Here is a 21,144-nt window from a genome sequence, read left to right on the forward strand (position 1 = left end):
TGCACTTCAGAGTGGTAATATAGGCCTTAGACTGGTGTAGGACCGATTTACTAGGATAATAATTATACCCATGCTGGCACAAATCAATCCTCCCCCTGATCCCCTGTGACACAGTGGCCCTCCGTGAAGCTCAGCAAATTGAGAAAAGCAAACAACTCCCCATTCACCAGGACCCCACCATCTCCCCTCCCCTCCACCTTAAGTCAGGTGAGCCCTTTTGGAACCATGCACAGAATCTGAGGCAATGCAATCTCAACCCTGAGGAACTGAGGAAGCTTGGCTAAATGAATGGTCCTCACAACATGTCACAAATACCTTGTGAAAGACCTGACACAGAAGAGTCCTGGTCTTGACGTCCCACGAAGCTCATGGGCATCCCTAAACCATGGTAGTTGTGGATACCTGATGCACAAATGGAAAATTTAAATGTCTCCTGCATGCAACTTTCATCATCTAGGAAAGTCCATGGAACATGTAACAGCTCAATACCTGAACGATGAATACAGTGATGCACACTGTCACACTGTCATTCCTGACGTAATATTCTGGCTTGGCCACCTTGATGTAAAATTTCAGTTGTTGCTCAGCCATCCCAAAGAAGAAGAACCAGAATAAATTGCTTCAATTATGACAACAGACTGCATAGACCAGGTTTGTATTCCCTCCAGTATACAAAATGAAGGTGTGATCTAATTGAGGTGTTTAAGATAATTAAAGGATTTGATAGGCTAGATGGAGAAAAACTATTTCATTTGGTGAGAGAATCCGAAGAAGCGGGTTATAACCGTAATAGTTTGAGCTGGGCATGTAACGGTGAAGTCAGGAAGCATTTTATTCACAAAGAAGCAGCAAGGAATCGGCTGAGGAATCTGAAACTTTCTGAAAGTTAGGTTGAAAGTGTTCCATACCTTCAAATGTCACTGTTCGGTGCAGTATTATATGTAGGTGTTCCTAATGCAGTGATTCATAGAAATCATAGAAACCCTACAGTGCAGAAAGAGGCCATTCGGCCTATCGAGTCTGCACCGACCACAGTCCCACCCAGGCCCTACCCCCATATCCCTACATATTTTACCCACTAATCCCTCTAATCTACGCATCCCAGGACACTAAGGGGCAATTTTAGCATGGCCAATCAACCTAACCCGCACATCTTTGGACTGTGGGAGGAAACCACGGAGCATCCGGAGGAAACCCACGCAGACACGAGGAGAATGTGCAAACTCCACACAGACAGTGACCCAAGCCGGGAATTGAACCCAGGTCCCTGGAGCTGTGAAGCAGCAGTTCTAACCACTGTGCTACCGTGCCGCCGATTCATCATGGGGGTTGGTCCTTTAAAGGTAAGGTGACCCTTATCTTGACCAACCTTGTGTATTTGTTCAGTTGAATTAGTGTTTTTCCAATGGAGAAAGCATCATGATGCAATGAAAAATATTGGAAAACATCCGGTTAGCATGTGCTGTCATCTTTTCTACTGTGATTTATACCGGTCTGACTGACCGTTTTAAAAAATGCTTTTGACACTTGTTAAAAAATCTATGTTTAAAATAAATCTAACCACCAACCACCTTACATTGATTGACAGACTTTGAATTTGAAATGAGCACTTGTTCTTTCTTTCCCAGTGAATAGTCTTTTGTTGCTGTGGCTATTATCAATGTTTGGCTGAGTTTCAAGCGCTGCTGGGTTTCAGCACAATAGATTTTTAGTTCATTGAAAATGAATGACAGTTTTGAAGTTATGGTAACAAGGTTGTTCCTTTGGTTTCTGGTTTGTTCATACAAGCTAATAGGATCAGAACTTGTAAAAGATTTTTCACAGAATCAATGATTATGGAGATTTTTATTGGATGCTAAAAGATTATTTCCCAAGGAATTTAAAATATTTTGCATATTGCATGGAATCTGAGAATTTAGCATAGTCCGTGCTGAGTGTTTGGCATTGAAGAGTACATGGGGGCATAAGAGGTGGCATAGATGAGGGGGTGATGGGGTTGAAGAGTGAAGTTTTGGGGACTTATTGAGAGTTGGGTGCTAAATCAGAGGAGAGGTCTTCTAACTGGCCTGTCTCCATATTCAGACTCCTGACACACTCCAGTGTGCAAACTGCAGCAAACCCAACCCTGGTGTCAAAAGACAAAAATGCCACATAAAGTCGTGGCCAAAGTCAATGGGCTGAATGTGCTCTTTTGCAGTGTAGGGATTATATGATTTTATGAAGTCACATGTGGGTCGAGTGTGCAATTTGTGAGGCCCGAAAATGTTTTCCCAAACTCAATGGAAGATTCAGCCCTGGGAATCAGTTGAAAGCTTCACAACTGAGGTTGATAGAAGCAAGGAGGTACAGTTAAGTTAAGGTACAGATCATCTATGATTAAGTTGGATAGCAGAACAAGCTTGAGAGGCTGAATGGTCTACTCCTGTTCCTATGGGCAAGGTCTAATTTTGGTTATGAACTAAAATTATACTTTCATCTGTTTTTTAGGATTCTTCAGTGCATTCTTCTGTCCACATGGGTTTGGATGTCGCAACCAGATCATTTCAGGAAATAGAATAGAACTGGATGTAACCAATCCAGAGTTGTCTGTCATTCTTACTGTTCCGAAAGAGAATGCACTTTGGGTGGTAAGTTTTGAATAAATACTCACGGAATTATTGCTGCTGTATTTCTTGCATAACTTACATCCATATAGTGCCTTCAATGTAGTAAAATGTTCCAAGGCATTTCACAGGAACAATTATAAAATGATTTTTAAAGTTTATTTATTAGTCATAAGTAAGGCTTACATTAACACTGCAATGAAGTTACTGTGAAACTCCCCAAGTCGTCACACTCAGATTTTTGACATTGAACCACATAATGGACAGGTGAGCAAAGGCTTTTTTAAGGAGCATTTTACTTCTGCTTTCTCAGGATGTCAGCATTATTATCTAGGCCAGCATTTGCAGGAGCCAGGCCATTCCTAATTGCCCTTGAGAAGATCGTGGTGAGCTGCCTTCTGGAACCGCTGCAGTCCATGTGGTGTAGGTACACCCACACTGTTAGGGAGGGAGTTCTAGGATTTTAACCCAGTTTAAAAGAGGAAAGAAAGGAAGAAGTGTAGGGAGGGAATTGAAAAAGATACCTAATTGGTTGTGGAAGTTATTTGGGATGTTCTGTGGTTGTGAAAGGTATAAAATAAATGCAAGTCTTTCTTTCCTTTTCTTCTGTGCTACAGCAGAAAACATGTTTCTTAAAATTACCACTTTCATTCTGCCTTAAGCAGCAAAGTATGTTGGAAAACATGAAGGGCTTTGTTCAAAGATTGTTATTACATCAAAGAGTTATTCAGGAAGAGAATGTCCTGTACAGTCAATCTTAACATACAAGGGCAACTTCAATAAACAGGCAAAGAAGAAACCAATAAAGTGTTTAAGAGTAAAGCAGAATTAGAGAATAAAAGCAGATGACCTGGAAACAAATTTTCCAGCATTGGGAATGCCAGGTACAATCCCTGAATCAGAATGATGATATCCAAGGTGTTCTTAAGGATGGGATAAAGGAAGTGCTTTGCATTGTTGTATCCAGGAAAATATGAAAGGGACCTTTTGCTGGTTCATGCCACATTGTACTGTGCAAGTTCAGGCCACAGAGATTGAAATCTTGGGGCGAGTGCTAATTGAAAGTGGCCTTTCATAGAACATAGAACATAGAACAGTACAGCACAGAACAGGGCCTTCGGCCCACGATGTTGTGCCGAGCTTTATCTGAAACCAAGATCAAGCTATCCCACTCCCTATCATCCTGGTGTGCTCCATGTGCCTATCCAATAACCGCTTAAATGTTCCTAAAGTGTCTGACTCCACTATCACTGCAGGCAGTCCATTCCACACCCCAACCACTCTCTGCGTAAAGAACCTACCTCTGATATCCTTCCTGTATCTCCCACCACGAACCCTATAGTTATGCCCCCTTGTAATAGCTCCATCCACCCGAGGAAATAGTCTTTGAACATTCACTCTATCTATCCCCTTCATCTTCAAAGGGCAATGAACTCTAATTTGAATATATTACTCTGTAAATGTTTCATTGTGTGCTCCTGCTGCCAACATATCAACCTTATTCAATATGGCAGGCAGTACACTGCAGACTGGAATTGTGTATATGCTTCCTGTCCACCGTATTGACTTTAGTATATCGATTTAACACTGGCACGTGCACTATGGGCCAATTGGCCTCCTTCTGAATTGAAATTTCTCTGTAGAAATCTCTTTGTGGTGCTAATGTATTTCCAAAAGCATAACTGTCTGAAACTATTTTCTTTTTTTAGGACTACATCTTAATTGTTCCTTCCGAGAGTTATGATCCTGACTTAGGAAATGAAAAACCTCTGGATAAGTCATTTGATTTCATTACTGCCTGTGGTGGAAATAGCTTTTACATTGAGTGAGTATAATTAACTCTTTGGAGACCTTTGCATTTATATTCCCGAAAAGCTGAGTAGAAAATAATTGGCTGGAATCACCTGCAACTAAACTGATGTTTTTTCGGTGAGGTTTGTCTTGGCAATAATTCTGAAGCTGTCAATATGAGTATAGAATAGAATTTTTTATACTCTGGTTAGATTTCCTCTAGAGTATTGTGTCCACTTCCAGGCACCACTCTGTAGGAAGAATGTCAAGGCCATAGGGAGGATGTGGAAGGGATTTATCAGAATGGTACATAGAGTCACACAGAGAAACATGAGAAGCTGGGAGTGAACTCCTCAGAGGAGATTTGAAATGAAATGTTGCAAATCATGAATGGTTTTGATGAAGTTTATAAGGGGAAATAGTTTCCACTGGCAGGACACAGATTTAAGAGAATTTATTTTGTTCCTTCACAGGATGTGGGTGTCGCTGGCTGGGTAGCATTTATTGTTGATCCTTAATTGCCTTAGTGCTAGTGAGCTGCCTACTTGAACTGCTGCAGTCCGCCTGGTATAGGTACATCCACAGTGCTGTTGGGAAGGGAATTCCAGAATTTTGGCCCAGCGATAATGAAGGAATGATAATATTCCAAGTCAGGATGGGGGGGTGTTAAGGTAGGAAGTTTCCTTGTCCATGTTTGCCATGGTACTTCATGGGTCAGAAGTTAAAGTTGAGGACACCCAGAGCAACTCTCTCCTGACTGTACACCACTGTGTCACCACCTCTAGTGGGTCTGTCCTGTCAGTGGGACAGGACATATCCAGGGATGGTGATTGTGGTATCTGCGACATTGTCTATAAGGTATGATTCCGTGAGCATGACCATGTCAGACTGTTGATTGCTCAATCTGCTTCCACCACCCTTTCCTTTGCTTCAACAAAAACTTTTTCCATCCTGCTTCAGGTTCTTTTGTCAGAAAGTCAGGTGGTGAGCGGCAGAGGTTAGGGAAGGAGGAGGGAAGTGATGGTGATGGCATAGTCTTGATGTCACTGGATTAGTAATCCAGAGGCCCAGGCTAATGCCATGGGGACATGGATTCAAATTCTACCATGGCAATCAGTGAAATTTAAATCTGGAATTGAAAGCTGGCCTCAGTAATGGTGGAAGCAGATTGATAAATGGAAGTAGCTTTCAAAAGAGAACTGGATAAAGTCCTGCTAATTAGGGGCCAAACATTTTTGGCTGTTCAGACTCCCACCTAAAAACAGTTGGTCTCCAATATGAAAACTGGAATATAGGCCAGGACATAACTAAACTGGCTTAGCAATACAGGAATGTTAAACTGCAGAGGCTTGTGCAATCTTGTTGGAATCGGGGTGTTCAATCGCACTGAAGTATTTTATGAAGCACAGGATTGTTAGAAAGCAATCATTTGGAACGAGCTTTCGTAAACCTGCCAGTAAATATTTTAATGTAAAAATCAAAACTCTACAGATACTGGAAATCTGAAATAAAAACAGAAAATGTTTGAAGTAAGTAGCATGGCTTTGAAATTTACAGGGCAGTAGGTAAGGAACAGAAGGAAATGGGACTAATTCAATAGCTCTTTGAAAGAGCCAGCACAGGCATGATGAGCTAAATGGCCTTGTTCCCTGTGATATGATTCAATCATAGAATCCCTACAGTGTAGAAGGAGGCCATTTGGCCCATCGAGGCTGCAGCGACTCTCTTTCTGATAAAGCATTTTACCCAGGCCCATCCCCATCCCAATTCCTTAATCATAGAGTCATAGAGGTTTACAGCATGTAAGCTTGTCCATGCCGCCCTTTCTTTTTTAAAACCCCTAAGCTAATCCCAATTGTCTGCATTTGGCCCATATCCCTCTACACCCATCTTACTCATGTAACTATCTAAATGCTTTTTAAAAGACAAAATTGTACCCACCTCTACTATACCTCTGGCAGCTCGTTCCAGATACTCACCATCCTCTGTGTGAAAAAATTGCCCCTCTGGACACTTTTGTATCTCTCCCCTCTCACCTTAAACCTATGTCCTCTAGTTTTAGACTCCCCTACCATTGGGAAAAGATATTGACTATCTACCTTGTCTATGCCCCTCATTATTTTATAGACCTCTATAAGGTCACCCTTCCGCCTCCTACTCTCCAGAGAAAAAAGTCCCAGTCTATTCAGCCTCTCCTCATAACTCAAACCATCAAGGCCCGGTAGCATCCTAGTAAATCATTTCTGCACTCTTTCTAGTTTAATAATATCCTTTCTATAATAGGATGACCAGAATTGCACACAGTATTCCAAGTGTGGCCTTACCAATGTCTTGTACAACTTCAACAAGACATTCCAACTCCTGTATTCAATGTTCTGACCGATGAAACCAAGCATGCCGAATGCCTTCTTCACCACTCTGTCCACCTGTGACTCCACTTTCAAGGAGCTATAAACATGTACCCCTAGATCTCTTTGTTCTGTAACTCTCCCCAATGCCCTACCATTAACTGAGTAAGTCCTGCCCTGATTCAATCTACCAAAATGCATCACCTCTCATTTGTCTAAATTAAACTCCATCTGCCATTCGTCAGCCCACTGGCCCAATTGATCAAGCTCCCGTTGCAATTGGAGATAATTTTCTTCACTGTCCACTATGCCACCAATCTTAGTGTCATCTGCAAACTTACTAACTATGCCTCCTATATTCTCATCCAAATCATTAATATAAATGACAAATAACAGTGGACCCAGCACTGATCCCTGAGGCACACCGCTGGTCACAGGCCTCCAGTTTGAAAAACAATTCTCTACAACCACCCTCTGGCTTCTGTCAAGAAGGCAATTTTGTATCCATTCAGATACCTCACCCTAGATCCCGTAAGATTTAACCTTATGCAACAACCTACCAGACGGTACCTTGTCAAAGGCCTTGCTAAAGTCCATGTAGACAACATCAACTGCACTGCCCTCATCTACCTTCTTGGTTACCCCTTCAAAAAACTCAGTCAAATTTGTGAGACATGATTTTCCACTCACAAAGCCATGCTGACTGTCCCTAATCAGTCCTTGCCTCTCTAAATGCCTGTAGATCCTGTCTCTCAAAATACCTTCCAACAATTTACCCACCACAGATGTGAGGCTCACTGGCCTGTGGTTCCCAGGCTTTTCCTTGCAGCCTTTTTCAAACAAAGGCACAACATTTGCCACTCGCCAATCTTCATGCACCTCACCCGTGACTATCGATGATTCAAATATCTCGGCTAGGGGACCCACAATTTCCTCCCTAGCCTCCCACAATGTCCTGGGCTATACTTCATCAGGTCCCGGGGATTTATCTACCTTGATGCGCTTTAAGACTTCCAGCACCTCCTTCTTTGTAATATGTAGACTCCTCAAGACATCACTATTTATGTCCCCAAGTTCCCTAACATCCATGCTTTTCTCAACAGTAAACACTGATGAGAAATATTCATTTAGGATCTCACCCATCTCTTGTGGATCCGCACATAGATGACCTTGTTGATCCTTAAGACGCCCTCTTAAGAATCCCATGCATTTATCCCACTAATCCTCCTAATCTACATATCTTGGGACACTAAGGGGCAATTTACCATGACCAATCCATGACACATCTTTGGAGTGTGGGACAAACTGGAGCACCCGGAACAAACCCACACAGACACGGAGAAAACATGCAAACTCCACACAGACACCCAAGGCTGGAATCAAACCCGGGTCCCTGGTACTGTGAGGCAGCAGTGTTAATCACTGTGCCACCGTGCCATCAATAATCCATTTACAGATTTTTTTACTCATGAAAAGACAGCTAATGTCTGTTGACCAGGTAATACACTGCATATTAGTTACAGCAGGTCTCATGCTCAAGTTACAGACCCTTCCAGAGTGAGGAAAGCAGTTGTGTAGTGAGGTACATGTGCCTCTCTAATTCACCTGTTCATGATTGAATTGGAAATAGTATCTCGAAAACCAGGAGCTTTTTGCCTTCTTGGGCATAGATTAAGATGGGATTGCCATAATTTCCAGAATAAAATAGGAGAATCTAATACGAAAACAAATACTCAACATCCACCAGCACTATTATTTTGGTAGTATACTGAAATAATGAAATACTCATATCTATATTGCATCTTTCACAATTTAGGAAATGCTTTACAGATGTAATTCTGAAGTATAGTCAATGTTGTAGAGAGCAAAGCAGCCAAGTTGCACACAGAAAATTCCCACAAACATTGATTGAGGGGTAAATGTTAGCCCTATTTACCCCTTCCCAGGGTAATTTCTTCCCAGCTGGGAAGAAATCCCCTGCTCTATTTCAAGTATTTTAAGATCTCTTGAAGGACTTGATTTTATCGCATCCAAAAATTGGACTTTGTCATACTGGGTGGCAAGGTGTCTCAGTGGTTAGCACTGCTGCCTCACAGTGCCAGGAGGGACCCAGGTTCAATTCCCAGCTTGGGTCACTATGCGAAGTCTGCATGTTCTTCCTGTGTCTGCATGGGTTTCCTCCGAGTGCTCCGGTTTCCTCCCACAGTCCAAATATTTGCGGGTCAGGTGCATTGGCCGTGCTAAATTCTCCCTCAGTGTACCCGAACAGGTGCTGGAGTGTGGCGACTAGGGGATTTTCACAGTAACTTCATTGCAGTGTTAATGTAAGCCCACTTGTGACACTAATAAAGAAACTTAAGAAAATATTTCTACTTATGGGGGGAATCATAAATATAAGATAGTGGCAAATAAATCTAATAAGCAATTGAGGAAAAACCTTTTTACCCAGATTGTGGTGACAATTTTTTAATTTAGGCTGGGCCAGAATTTATTGCCCATCTGTAATTGCCCTTGAAAAGGTGTCAGGAAGCCAATTTCTTGAACCGCTGCAGTGGTGTAGGCACACTCACAGTGCTGTTAGGGAGAGAGTTCAAGAATGTTGATCCAGCGACAGTTATGGAGCAGTGATTTAGGGGGAGATGGTGGTGTATAGTGATAATGTCACTGAACTAGTAATGCAGAGCACAGGCTAATATCCTGGGGAGATGGGTTCACACCGCACTATGGCAGCTGATAGAATTCAAACTTGATTAGTAAATCTGGAATATAAAGCTAGTCTGAGTAATGGTGACCATGGGATTGTCATCAATGGTCATTAAAAACCCATTTGGTTCATTCATGTTCTTTAGGGAAGGAAATCTGCCATTTTTACTTGGTCTGGCCTATATGTGACTCCAGATCCACAGCAATGTAGTTGATTCTTAACATCCTCTGAAATGGCCGAGCAAACCACTCAGTTCAAGGACAAATAGGATGGGCAACAAATGTTGACCCAGCCAGCAACATCCACATCCCATGAAAGAATAAAAAATATATATTTCCAAGTCAAGATGGTGAGTGGCTTGGAGGGGAGGTCACAGGTGGTTTGATTTGATTTGATTTGATTTATTATTGTCACATGTGTTAACATACAGTGAAAAGTATTGTTTCTTGATTCCCCTGGGATGGAAATTACTGGCTGTTCACACAGTGAGATCCTCAGGTCCCACTGCAGTAAACAGAGACTGAACGCCAAATTCTCCATCCTCCCTTTTATTTATTTTATTTATTAGTCATAAGTAGGCTTACATTAACACTGCAATGAAGTTACTGTGAAAATCCCCCAGTCACCACACTCCGGCGCCTGTTCGGGTACACTGAGAGAGAATCTAGCATGGCCAATTCACGTAACCTGCACAGATTTGGACCGTGGGAGGAAACCGGAGCACCCGGAGGAAACCCAGGTAGACACAGGGAGAATGTGCAAACTCCACACAGAGTGACCCAAGCTGAGAATTGAACTTGGGTCCCTGGCACCGTGAGGCAGCAGTGCTAACCACTGTGCCACTGTGCCACCCCATTGCAGTGAACAGCCGGAAAATTTCGGCCCTTGTCTTTCTAGGTGGAAGAATGTAGAACTATCCAGAGAGAATTGGATATTTACTTTGCTACCACAGGAAGTGGTTAAAGTGAATACTACAGATGCAGTGCTGAAAAAAGAGACATTTTGTGCTTTCCGACTGGCACTGATCAGGACATTAATGTACCTTTACTAGGTATCATTTCTAGGACCAGTTCTGCACAGCATGAATTGGCCACATGATTGGGTGGATTGTCACAACCAGTTTTGAACATGTTTCCACATGCACATTAAAAGGATTCCTTCACATTTGCGAAGACAATACAGGACTTGCATATAGATGACAATGCTGTATCCATGTGCTCACTCTATATTGCTGGTCTATATATTTTTAATTAATTCACAGGATGTGGGCATTGTTGGCAAGGCCAGCATTTATTGCCCATCCCTAATTGCCTATTCATCAATGTTCCAATTAAGGAAGCCATAGATTTTTCCATTGTAGCACTATATCATGACAATGTAGCCCCACTGCCATTGTGTGACTCAGTACTCATTGAGCTTATCAACTCGGCAACTTGTTCGGTTGTCTTCAGTTTTAATGGCACCATGTGTGCCCAAATAGACAATGTTGCCATGGGATCGCCTCTAGACCCAGCTCTCACAAACATTTCTGTTGGGTTTCATGATAAACTTGTCTTCGATGGAATGAAACTCACCTCAAAATGGTAGGATGTTCATGTGAAGCATAAATACCAGTTTAGATCTGTGCTAATTCTGTGTTTTAGTCCAGCTACATCATCCAGATTTTGTGTGGACTCTGCTAAGTCACTGGTGGCATTCTACAATAATGGAGCTCTATCCTGTCAGTGTAATGGAGAAGGCGCCATTAGCCCTGCATGTAATCCATTTGGAGGCCAGTGTAGCTGCTGGCCAAATATCATTGGACGTCGATGTGACAGATGCGCCACTGGCTATTTTATGTTTCCCAATTGTCGACGTAAGTAAAGCCTCTGTACAATCGAAAAGTAATCAGGCTGAAGGATTATGTTAGACACTTTGATACATTTTGACAACATAACAAGGCTCAATGAATTCTATCTAGTTATAAATGTATGTTTTGTTTTGGACAAAACTGTTATAAAACACAAATCATAGTGGTACGTGGCACAATGGTTAGCACTGCTGCCTCACAACTCCAGGGACCTGGGTTTGATTTCCGGCTTGGGTCACTGTCTGTGAGGAGTTTACACATTCTCCCCGTGTCTACGTGGGGTTTCCTCCGGGTGCTCCGGTTTCCTCCCACACTCCAAAGATGTGTGGGTTAGGTTGGTTGGCCGTGCTAAATTGCCCCTTAGTGCCCCAAGATGCCTAGGTTAGAGGGATTAGCGGGATAAATATGTGGGGTTATGGGGAAAGGGCCTGGGTGCAATTTTTGTCAGTGCAGACTCGATGGGCCAAATGGCCTTCTTCTGCAATGTAGGGATTCTATGATATCCTGAATTGAGCTTCCCTTTTAATGTGGCCATTGTATCAAAAGAGGCATAGCATCATCATCAGACAAGTGGAATCTATTGTCTATTGCTGTCAGCCCTGCCTCCCCTCCTCTGATGACATGATTATAGAATTGTAGATTGATACACTAAAGAAGGAGGCTTTTCAGCCCATTGTAGCTGTCTCTTCTCTTTGAAGTTTTAATGATTAGGGTGTGGAATGCACTGCCTCCACCACAATCTCAGGCAGTGCATTCCACACTCTAATCACTCACTGTGTGAAAAGTTTTTTCTTGTATTGCTTTTGTTTGTTTTACCAATTACTTTAAAGCTGTGCCCTTAATCCTTTCATGAATGGGAACAATTTCTCCCTATCTACTCTGTCCGGACCTCTCAAGATTTTGAATACCTCCAACAAATCTCTTCTCAACCTTCTTTTCTCCAGGGAAAAGTGTCCCAACTTCTCCAGACTTACTTGATAACTGAAGTTCCTTTTCTTTTTCCCTTTTCAAATAATTGTCCAATACCAATTTTCAACTGATCATATTACATTATGGACCAAATGTTCCCGGGTGGATGGCAATCCCAACATTGGGCTCAGTTCCTGATCAGGAATCTGGAAGTAGCTGTGGTGGAATTTTGTTTGTGAACTTCCCAGAGGAAGCCAGTTAAGAAGCTGCCTCTTGTGTCCTGCCAAGTGGGAATGGAGACCATGCTCCAGCATTGGGAAGTCGATTCGGCATGGCTTGTGGAAAGGGCCTTCAGCCTCTTTTACAGAACCCAGGAGCAGTGATAGTGCCACGGCAGCACCTTCTGTCAGAGGGGAATGGCTGCCATTGCAACAAGTGCATTAATGGGAAAGTCAGTCTTCATGAAGTGGCTATAATGCCATGCCTTCTGTTGGGGAGACCTGAGTATTATAAATTACTGCAGGCAAGTTAATAAATGGACTCAAATATTTCACACCTCAGACTTCCCAGTGTGAAGCTGTCTCTATTACATTGCCTGGCTTCTGATACAGCAGGGGGCTCATGCATGGTCAGAAAAATTTCACTCTGCCACTGGAATAGTGGTTGATTGCCTTATTAAGTATCCTAATAAGGTGTACACTGCTTTCAGGCAGACCTCTAGGAGCCTGCATCCACGAAAAGCACAGAATGTGTCGCAGAGCCAGCCCGGCATGATTCCATTGCAACTTCCAAACATCCACCACCTCCAAAGTCCCGTCTGCCAATTGCCAGTATTTTGAGGGATCTGGCCAGTTCTTGTTGAGAACAAGCAGAGAAGACAGACCCTTTTCCTGTCAGAACCAATCTACCCAAGACCAACAGTAATAGAATTGAGCACGACCTCTATACCATACAGATAGTAATGAAGGACAAACATGGACTGTTGTGCAGAATAGGCTGTTTTCATGTAATAACTTCTATGTAGGTCTATATAATGAATTTCTAGATTTTGTTGAAAGAATAAGTTGCCAAATCACTTCCACCTATTTGGGAAAATTATGTATCAATGTATCTACTTCTCTCTATCAATTCAAAATTTTATTTGCTATAAAAATATTGCATTTGGGAAAATTAAGCAAACCTCTTGCATTTTTTGTTTCGTCTTCAGCTTGCAACTGTGGAAGTCGCTTGTGTGATGAGGTCACAGGCCAATGCATCTGCCCTCTGCACACGGTTAAACCTTCGTGTGAGACATGTGAGAAACAGACCTTCAGTTTCCATCCTTTGGTTGGCTGTGAAAAATGTAACTGTTCACGGGAAGGAATCATCAAACCTGCAAACCCAGACTGCAACCGACAGACTGGGCAGTGTCGGTAGGTAGGACAATACTGCTTGTCGTATGAGGAAGGGTTGAGGACTCTGGGTCTGTACTCGTTGGAGTTTAGAAGGATGAGGGGGGATCTTATTGAAACTTACAGAATACTGCGAGGCCTGGATAGAGTGGACGTGGAGAGGATGTTTCCACTTGTAGGAAAAACTAGAACCAGAGGGCACAACCTCAGGCTAAAGGGACGATCCTTTAAAACAGAGATGAGGAGGAATTTCTTCAGTCAGAGAGTGGTGAATCTGTGGAACTCTTTGCCGCAGAAGGCAATGGAGATCAGGTCATTGAGTGTCTTTAAGACAGAGATAGATAGATTCTTGAATAATAAGGTGATCAAGGGTTATGGGGAAAAGGCAGGAGAATGGGGATGAGAAAAAAATCAGCCATGATTGAATGGCGGAGCAGACTCAATGGGCCGAGTGGCCTAATTCTGCTCCTATGTCTTATGGTCTTATGGACAATGTTCTAATTCCTCACTCCCTTCACTGAAGTAGCTGGCGACAAACTAACGACATAGCATCTTTAATATTAATACAATGTCCCAAGGCATTTCTCAGGAGTGTTATCAAACAAAGTTTCACATCAAGCTGTGGAAAGAAATATTATGACCGCTTTGTCAAAAAGGTAGGTTTTAAGGAACATTTTAAAGGAAGGTAAGGCCTAGGGGGAAATATTCCAGAATTTAGGGTTTAAGCAGCTGAAGATGCGGCTGCCAATTGTGGAGCAGGCCAGCAATGAAAGAGCATAGGTACTTTGGAGGGTTGTAGGAGGTAACAGAGATTGAGAGGGGTGAGTCCATGGAGGGCTTTAAAAACAAGGATCAGATTGTTAAAATGGAAGTGTTGCTGGACCCGGAGCCAATGTATGTCAATGAGCATGAAGGACATGTGAATGGAACGGGTGTGGGTTAGGGCAGCATCATTTTGGGTGAGCGCAATTTAATGCAGGGTGCAGATGGAAGGGCAGTCAGGAGAGTGTTGAAACAGTGGAGATATGGATGACTTCAGCTTCAGGAATTGATGATCTGTCGAGGGGCTGGAAACGGGCAATGGAACTGCCATTCAATAAAAGATTCGGGATCTTAAAATTTGCTTCTTTAAAAATTATAATATTCATCCAAAAACAAATATATTTGAAAATACTGAGCGTCAGATTATTTTAGAAAGAAATGTATTCCACAGACCTGCTTTGAGCAATTTAATTTCATGTACTTTTTCCATTTAGCTGCAAATCAAAAGTAACAGGTCGTCAGTGTGATCGCTGTTCCGTTGGTTACTCTCGTTACCCAGACTGCGTTTCCTGTAACTGTAACCGTGAAGCAACACAGCCGGGTGTGTGTGATCCCATAATCGGACAATGTCTTTGCAAGGTCAGCCTTCGGATGTTTAACCATTTTCCCAGGGAACATGGCAGTAAATTGCTAATAAAGAAATATTATTCTACATCATAATATTCTCATGTTAAGAGGAACATCCGACTTTGAAGGAGGATATTTGATCATTGTGTCTGTGCCGACTCTTTGAAAGTACCAACTGCTTAATCTTACTTTGCCTGTAGCCCAATTTGTTCTTTCTAAGTATTTCTCCAATTCCCTTTAGAATGTTACTGTTAATTCTCCTTTTAAACTTCTCTACCCTCAGGAGAATAATATTAGTCTCTACAGTCTCTGCACATAACTAAAGTCCTTCATCCCAGTAGCATCCCAGTCAATCTCCTCTGCATCCTCGCAAAAATTGTCTGTAAATCGATAAAGAGCCATACAGTAAATAACTTTTACTTTATAATAGCCACTCTTCACAAGGATTGGAACTTTTCAGCATTATAAATGTATTTGTAGTCACAGATTGTGTCTGCTATTCATAACAGCAGAGATTCTGATCTTAGCTTGGCTGAGTATTGGGAGAGATGCCAGGCTGAGGAAAGAGAAAAAGGCAACATTCCAAGGTCAGTTTGAAAAACAAATTAAAACAGCAAAGATGTAATTAGTTAGAGGAAGCAAATCAGATGATTCTGCAGCTTTGAGTTTATACAGATGTTAGTATATCAAGGCCGAATGAATTCCTTTTTATTTCTTTCCTATCTCTGCCATTTTGATGGAGAGAGTGGGTGGAATTTTACGACCTCAACATGCCCGTTTGCAGCAAGAAAATGTCGTAAAATCAGGCGTGATGCAAATAGTGGGAATGCCATCCATTTGGGGGGCTGCGTTGCCAGCCTGGGGGCGAGCAGAGTTTTATAACCCCTCCATCTGTCTCTCCCCTTCCCCATATTCCACCCCCTTCAGAGTGATGAGATGGCTTTTGCAATGCAACCCATTGATTTTGCTGTTCTGTTGGTTGCTGCTGGAGCTGAGGAGGAAGAGCAGGAGGATGATTTGCGGGCACAGGAGGCCCAGGCCACACCACTTGCAGGAGTAGAGGGAGATGCCCGCAGGAGGCAGGATGTGGCTGCCGTTCGTCTCGGGGGGCGGGGGGCGGAATTGGTGGGGGGGGGGGGGGGGGGGGTGGCGGTGTGGCAGGAGAAGGAGGGAGCGGAGACCCCGGCAGTTCCGCACGCAGGTGTCCTTTGAGAAGCTGTTGGACATTGCATACCACCAAATGTTCCGGCTCCGAAAGGAGAGAGTGCGTCCCTGTGCCATTTGTTGCAGGACCTGGCACCTCGGGGCATGGCAGGCCATCCACTCTCGGTGGCTGTGAAAGTGACGGTCACCTTAAACCTTTACGCAGCCGGGTCCTTCCAGACCACCAGTGAAAACCTTTGTGGCATTTCCCAACCATCCCCCCACAACTGTATCAAGAAGGTCACGGATGCCTTGTGTGCCCGGGCTGGCCAGTATATTAAATTTGACCTGAACCAAGCCCAGCAGGAAGCCCGGGCTGCAGGATTCGTGGTCATCACGGGGATGCCAAATGTGCAGGGGGCTACAGGCAGCACCCACATTGCCCTCAAGGCCCCGGTGAAGAATCCAGGAAGATTCATGAACAGAAAGGGCTTCCATTCAATAAATGTGCAATTGGTGTGTAACCATCAGCTAAATATCATGCACGTCTGCACCAGACACCCTGGAATCATGCATGGCTGCTTTATATCGAGAATATCCCAGAGGTCTTTGAGGAGGAGCCCAGGGGGACTGATGACGCCTGTGACTGATGCGGAAACCTGGTATAATGAGGCCCACATTGCCATCCGTTCAATAGTGGAGAGGTGCATAGGGCTGCTCAAAATGTGGTTCGGGTGCCTGGACTGCTCTGATGGGACCCTCCAGTACAGTCCCCGATATCATCCCGCATTGTGGTAGTGTGCTGTGCCCTACACAACCTGGCGCAGCAGCGAGGAGACCGACTAGCCGGGCAATTGCTGGGGAGGAGGCCGGCCAGCAGGAGGGGAAGAAGAAGAGGAGGACAATGATGAGCAACACCACCCAGGGATTGGAGGGCTGGCGGCAGCAAGGATCAGGCATGTGAGGGAGACCCTGATAACCACGCACTTTGGTAACCAGGGGCCTGTGTTGCTGCGCATGGGTTCCATTCTCTCCCACCCCCCCACCCCCCACCCCCCACCCCCACTACAATCTCCTGCAACACTGTAACATCAAAGTGGTGGGCTGGGTACGCTGTGTTAGCGAGTTTCTGTGGCAAGCAGGAGGGCGATGATGACTCACTATGCGCCATTGTGATGATGTCCTGGTGCAAACTATTCTGACTCCTGCCTGAGCTCCGCATGCACGCTGGCACTTGGGCCCACGTCTGGGTGGTGGGTGAGGGAGCACTAAACCTCCATGCAGGGCCCTGGGGCAGGTGGGATGTGGGAAGGAATCTCTCCTGAGCTCTGGGGATGCTATAGCTGCTAATACATGCCACCCGCTGTAGCCAGTGAATTACTGAGAACCTTGATTTTCTCAGTAGCAGTGCGTTGAGGGGCCTCCCCCACTGACATCACCATGCAGGGTCTCTCCGGCGACTGTCAGGGTAAGTGCATTCCTGTTAGAGGCTAATTAGAGAGACAAGTTAGTCACAGGTTTGGGGTGAAATAACATTTATTGTTGCCAATAACAGTGCTTTCAAAATAAGTGAGAATATAAAAACATGTGAACATGAGACTTTTAAGTGAATAACTATTCCATCTACCTACTGTTGCCCTTCACCCGTGCCATCTCAGTGCCGCTACAACTTCTTAACCTTACGTGGCCTACCACTACGTCACAATGTCTCCCCATCGGAGAGTGGAGGTGGCCAGTTGCCTACGGCGCCCCGTGGCCTGCCATGCCCTTGGCAAGCATCCTCTGGAGGGCCTGGACCTTGAGGGCCCTGGCCAGCACAGGTGTAAGGGACATATCCATAACACCCTTCATCCCAGTGCTCCCGAGATGCCCTGGCATCAGGAAAGGGGGAGATAGAAGGTGTAGCCACAGCCACAGTCTCCTGGGAGAAAGGCCCCGGCACAAGCTCGAGCCCTCGCTCCTCCCTTGGGATTCCTGTGGCCCCCTGGGTCACTCCATGGGATGCCGTGTTTCTGCAGTGAGCTCCAGAAGCTCCGGCATCGCCTGGCCCCGCCAGTCCTGGAGGAGCACCTGTGTTCTTGCCATGGTGGTCAAGCCCTCTGTGATGGTCCCCTGAGTCGGGGGCCACTTGTCAATGGCAGCAGCAAGTGCCCCCTGAGACTGGGCCACGCTCTGCAGCCCCTCAGCCATAGAACATAGAACAGTACAGCACAGAACAGGCCCTTCGGCCCACGATGTTGTGCCGAGCTTTATCTGAAACCAAGATCAAGCTATCCCACTCCCTATCATCCTGGTGTGCTCCATGTGCCTATCCAATAACCGCTTAAATGTTTCTAAAGTGTCTGACTCCACTATCACTGCAGGCAGTCCATTCCACACCCCAACCACTCTCTGCGTAAAGAACCTACCTCTGATATCCGTCCTGTATCTCCCACCACGAACCCTATAGTTATGCCCCCTTGTAATAGCTCCATCCACCCGAGGAAATAGTCTTTGAACGTTCACTCTATCTATCCCCTTCATCATTTTATACAGCCATGTTCTCAAAGGCTGCAGCCATAACCTGCTGTGTCTCAGCGCTGTCCCGCTCGGTCTCCTGCAAGTTCTGCAGTCTCTCAGCAATGGGCCGCAGAATCTCGAGAAGCCTGTTGAGGCCCTCAGCTGTGGCCTGCTGTGACTCAGTGAGGGTCTCCTGCCCCAGGCTTTTCATTGCGGAAGCCCCCCTGCAGTGTTGGCCTGGGAACCAGGCAAAGTAGGCAATAGTTGGTCCACCTGAGAGCTTTGGGACTCCTCCCAACAGTCTTAATTATAAATTTAATCCCAGTAATGGTGGCCATGAAACTAGGGTGGTAGAAGCGGAATCAATCAGTGATTTCGAGAGGAAATTGGGGTGGGCACATGAAGGAAATAAACTAAGTTGGGTAGTGTGTCTGACTGGATTTCTCTGGGGGAAGTGTTATGGATTCGATGGGCTGAATGCCCTCCTTCTGTGCCTTGGCAGTGCCAAGGGATGGGGCCGGGGGGCCATACTGGGGGCAGGCCGTTCAGTGGGGGGGGTGGGGCACTGCTGTGTACTCTGTGGCAGTGATCAGTGGGGGGAGGGAGAGGGGACCGGACCGGACAGGGTATTCCCACGGACCTTGAGGGAAGCTAGTGTTGAACTTGCAGGGGCCCTGGCAGACATATTTAAAATGTTAGTATTCATGGGGGAGGTGCCGGATGATTGGAGGGTGGCTCATGTTGTTCCGTTGTTTAAAAAAAGTTCCAAAAGAAATCCGGGAAATTATCGGCCAGTACGTTTGACGTCGATGGTGGGCAAGTTATTGGAAGGTGTGATACGGGATAGGATCTACAAATATTTGGATAGACAGGGACTTATTAGGGAGAGTCAACATGGCTTTGTGCGTGGTAGGTCATGTTTGACCAATCTATTAGAGTTTTTCGAGGAGGTTACCAGGAAAGTGGATGAAGGGAAGGCGGTGGATGTTGTCTACCTGGATTTCAGCAAGGCCTTTGACAAGGTCCCTCATGGGAGGTTAGTTAGGAAGGTTCAGTCGCTAGGTATACATGGGGAGGTAGTAAATTGGATAAGACACTGGCTCAATGGGAGAAGCCAGAAAGTGGTTGTGGAGGATTGCTTCTCTGAGTGGAGGCCTGTGACTAGTGGTGTGCCGTAGGGATCGGTGTTGGGTCCATTGTTGTTTGTCATCTATATCAATGATCTGGATGATAATGTGGTAAATTGGATCAGCAAGTTTGCTGATGATACAAAGATTGGAGGTGTAGTGGACAGTGAGGAAGGTTTTCAAAGCTTGCAGAGGGATTTGGACCAACTAGAAAAATGGGCTGAAAAATGGCAAATCGAATTTAACGCAGACAAGTGTGAGATATTGCACTTTGGAAGGACAAATCAAAGTAGAACGTACAGGGTAAATGGTAGGACTCTGAAGAGTGCAGTTGAACAGAGGGATCTGGGAATACAGGTACAGAATTCCCTAAAAGTGACAGGTGGATAGGGTCATAAAGAGTGCCTTTGGTACGTTGGCCTTTATAAATCGGAGTATCGAGTATAAAAATTGGAGTGTTATGGTAAGGTTATATAAGGCATTGGTGAGGCCGAATTTGGAGTATTGTGTACAGTTTTGGTCACCTAGTTACAGGAAGGATGTAAATAAGATTGAAAGAGTGCAGAGGAGGTTCACAAGGATGTTGCCGGGACTTGAGAAGCTGAGTTACAGAGAGAGATTGAATAGGTTGGGACTTTATTCCCTGGAGCGTAGAAGATTGAGGGGAGATTTGATAGAGGTGTATAAGATTTTGATGGGTATAGATAGAGTGAATGCAAGCAGGCTTTTTCCGCTGAGGCTAGGGGAGAAAAAAACCAGAGGGCATGGGTTAAGGGTGAAAGGAGAGAAGTTTAAAGGGAATATTAGGGGGGGCTTCTTCACGCAGAGAGTGGTGGGAGTGTGGAATGAGCTGCCGGATAAAGTGGTAAATGCGGGATCACTTTTAACATTTAAGAAAAACTTGGACGCGTTCATGGATGAGAGGGGTGTGGAGGGATTTTTTTTTTTTTTTTTTTAAGCCACAGCACAAACAGGCCCTTCGGCCCACAAGTTGCGCCGATCACATCCCCACCTCTAGGCCTATCTATAGCCCTCAATCCCATTAAATCCCATGTACTCATCCAGAAGTCTCTTAAAAGACCCCAACGAGTTTGCCTCCACCACCACCGACGTCAGCCGATTCCACTCACCCACCACCCTCTGAGTGAAAAACTTACCCCTGACATCTCCTCTGCACCTACCCCCCAGCACCTTAAACCTGTGTCCTCTCGTAGCAACCATTTCAGCCCTTGGAAATAGCCTCTGAGAGTCTACCCTATCCAGACCTCTCAACATCTTGTAAACCTCTATCAGGTCACCTCTCATCCTTCGTCTCTCCAGGGAGAAGAGACCAAGCTCCCTCAACCTATCCTCATAAGGCATGCCCCCCAATCCAGGCAACATCCTTGTAA

At 44.8% G+C, this 21,144-nt stretch overlaps 1 protein-coding gene across 1 annotated transcript in view; it reads left to right on the plus strand.

The window, feature by feature from the left end:
• lama3 (laminin, alpha 3) overlaps window positions 1-21,144 on the plus strand; it is a 458,111-nt gene that overhangs the window by 287,946 nt on the left and 149,021 nt on the right. The window contains exons 31-35 of the mRNA XM_078215598.1: window positions 2,488-2,627; window positions 4,313-4,428; window positions 11,090-11,301; window positions 13,412-13,616; window positions 14,852-14,996. Coding sequence (XP_078071724.1) covers window positions 2,488-2,627; window positions 4,313-4,428; window positions 11,090-11,301; window positions 13,412-13,616; window positions 14,852-14,996 — 818 coding nt within the window. The remainder of the gene's footprint in view (window positions 1-2,487; window positions 2,628-4,312; window positions 4,429-11,089; window positions 11,302-13,411; window positions 13,617-14,851; window positions 14,997-21,144) is intronic.

Source organism: Mustelus asterias, chromosome 7 (genome assembly GCF_964213995.1).
Source record: "Mustelus asterias chromosome 7, sMusAst1.hap1.1, whole genome shotgun sequence".
Classification (NCBI taxonomy): domain Eukaryota; kingdom Metazoa; phylum Chordata; class Chondrichthyes; order Carcharhiniformes; family Triakidae; genus Mustelus; species Mustelus asterias.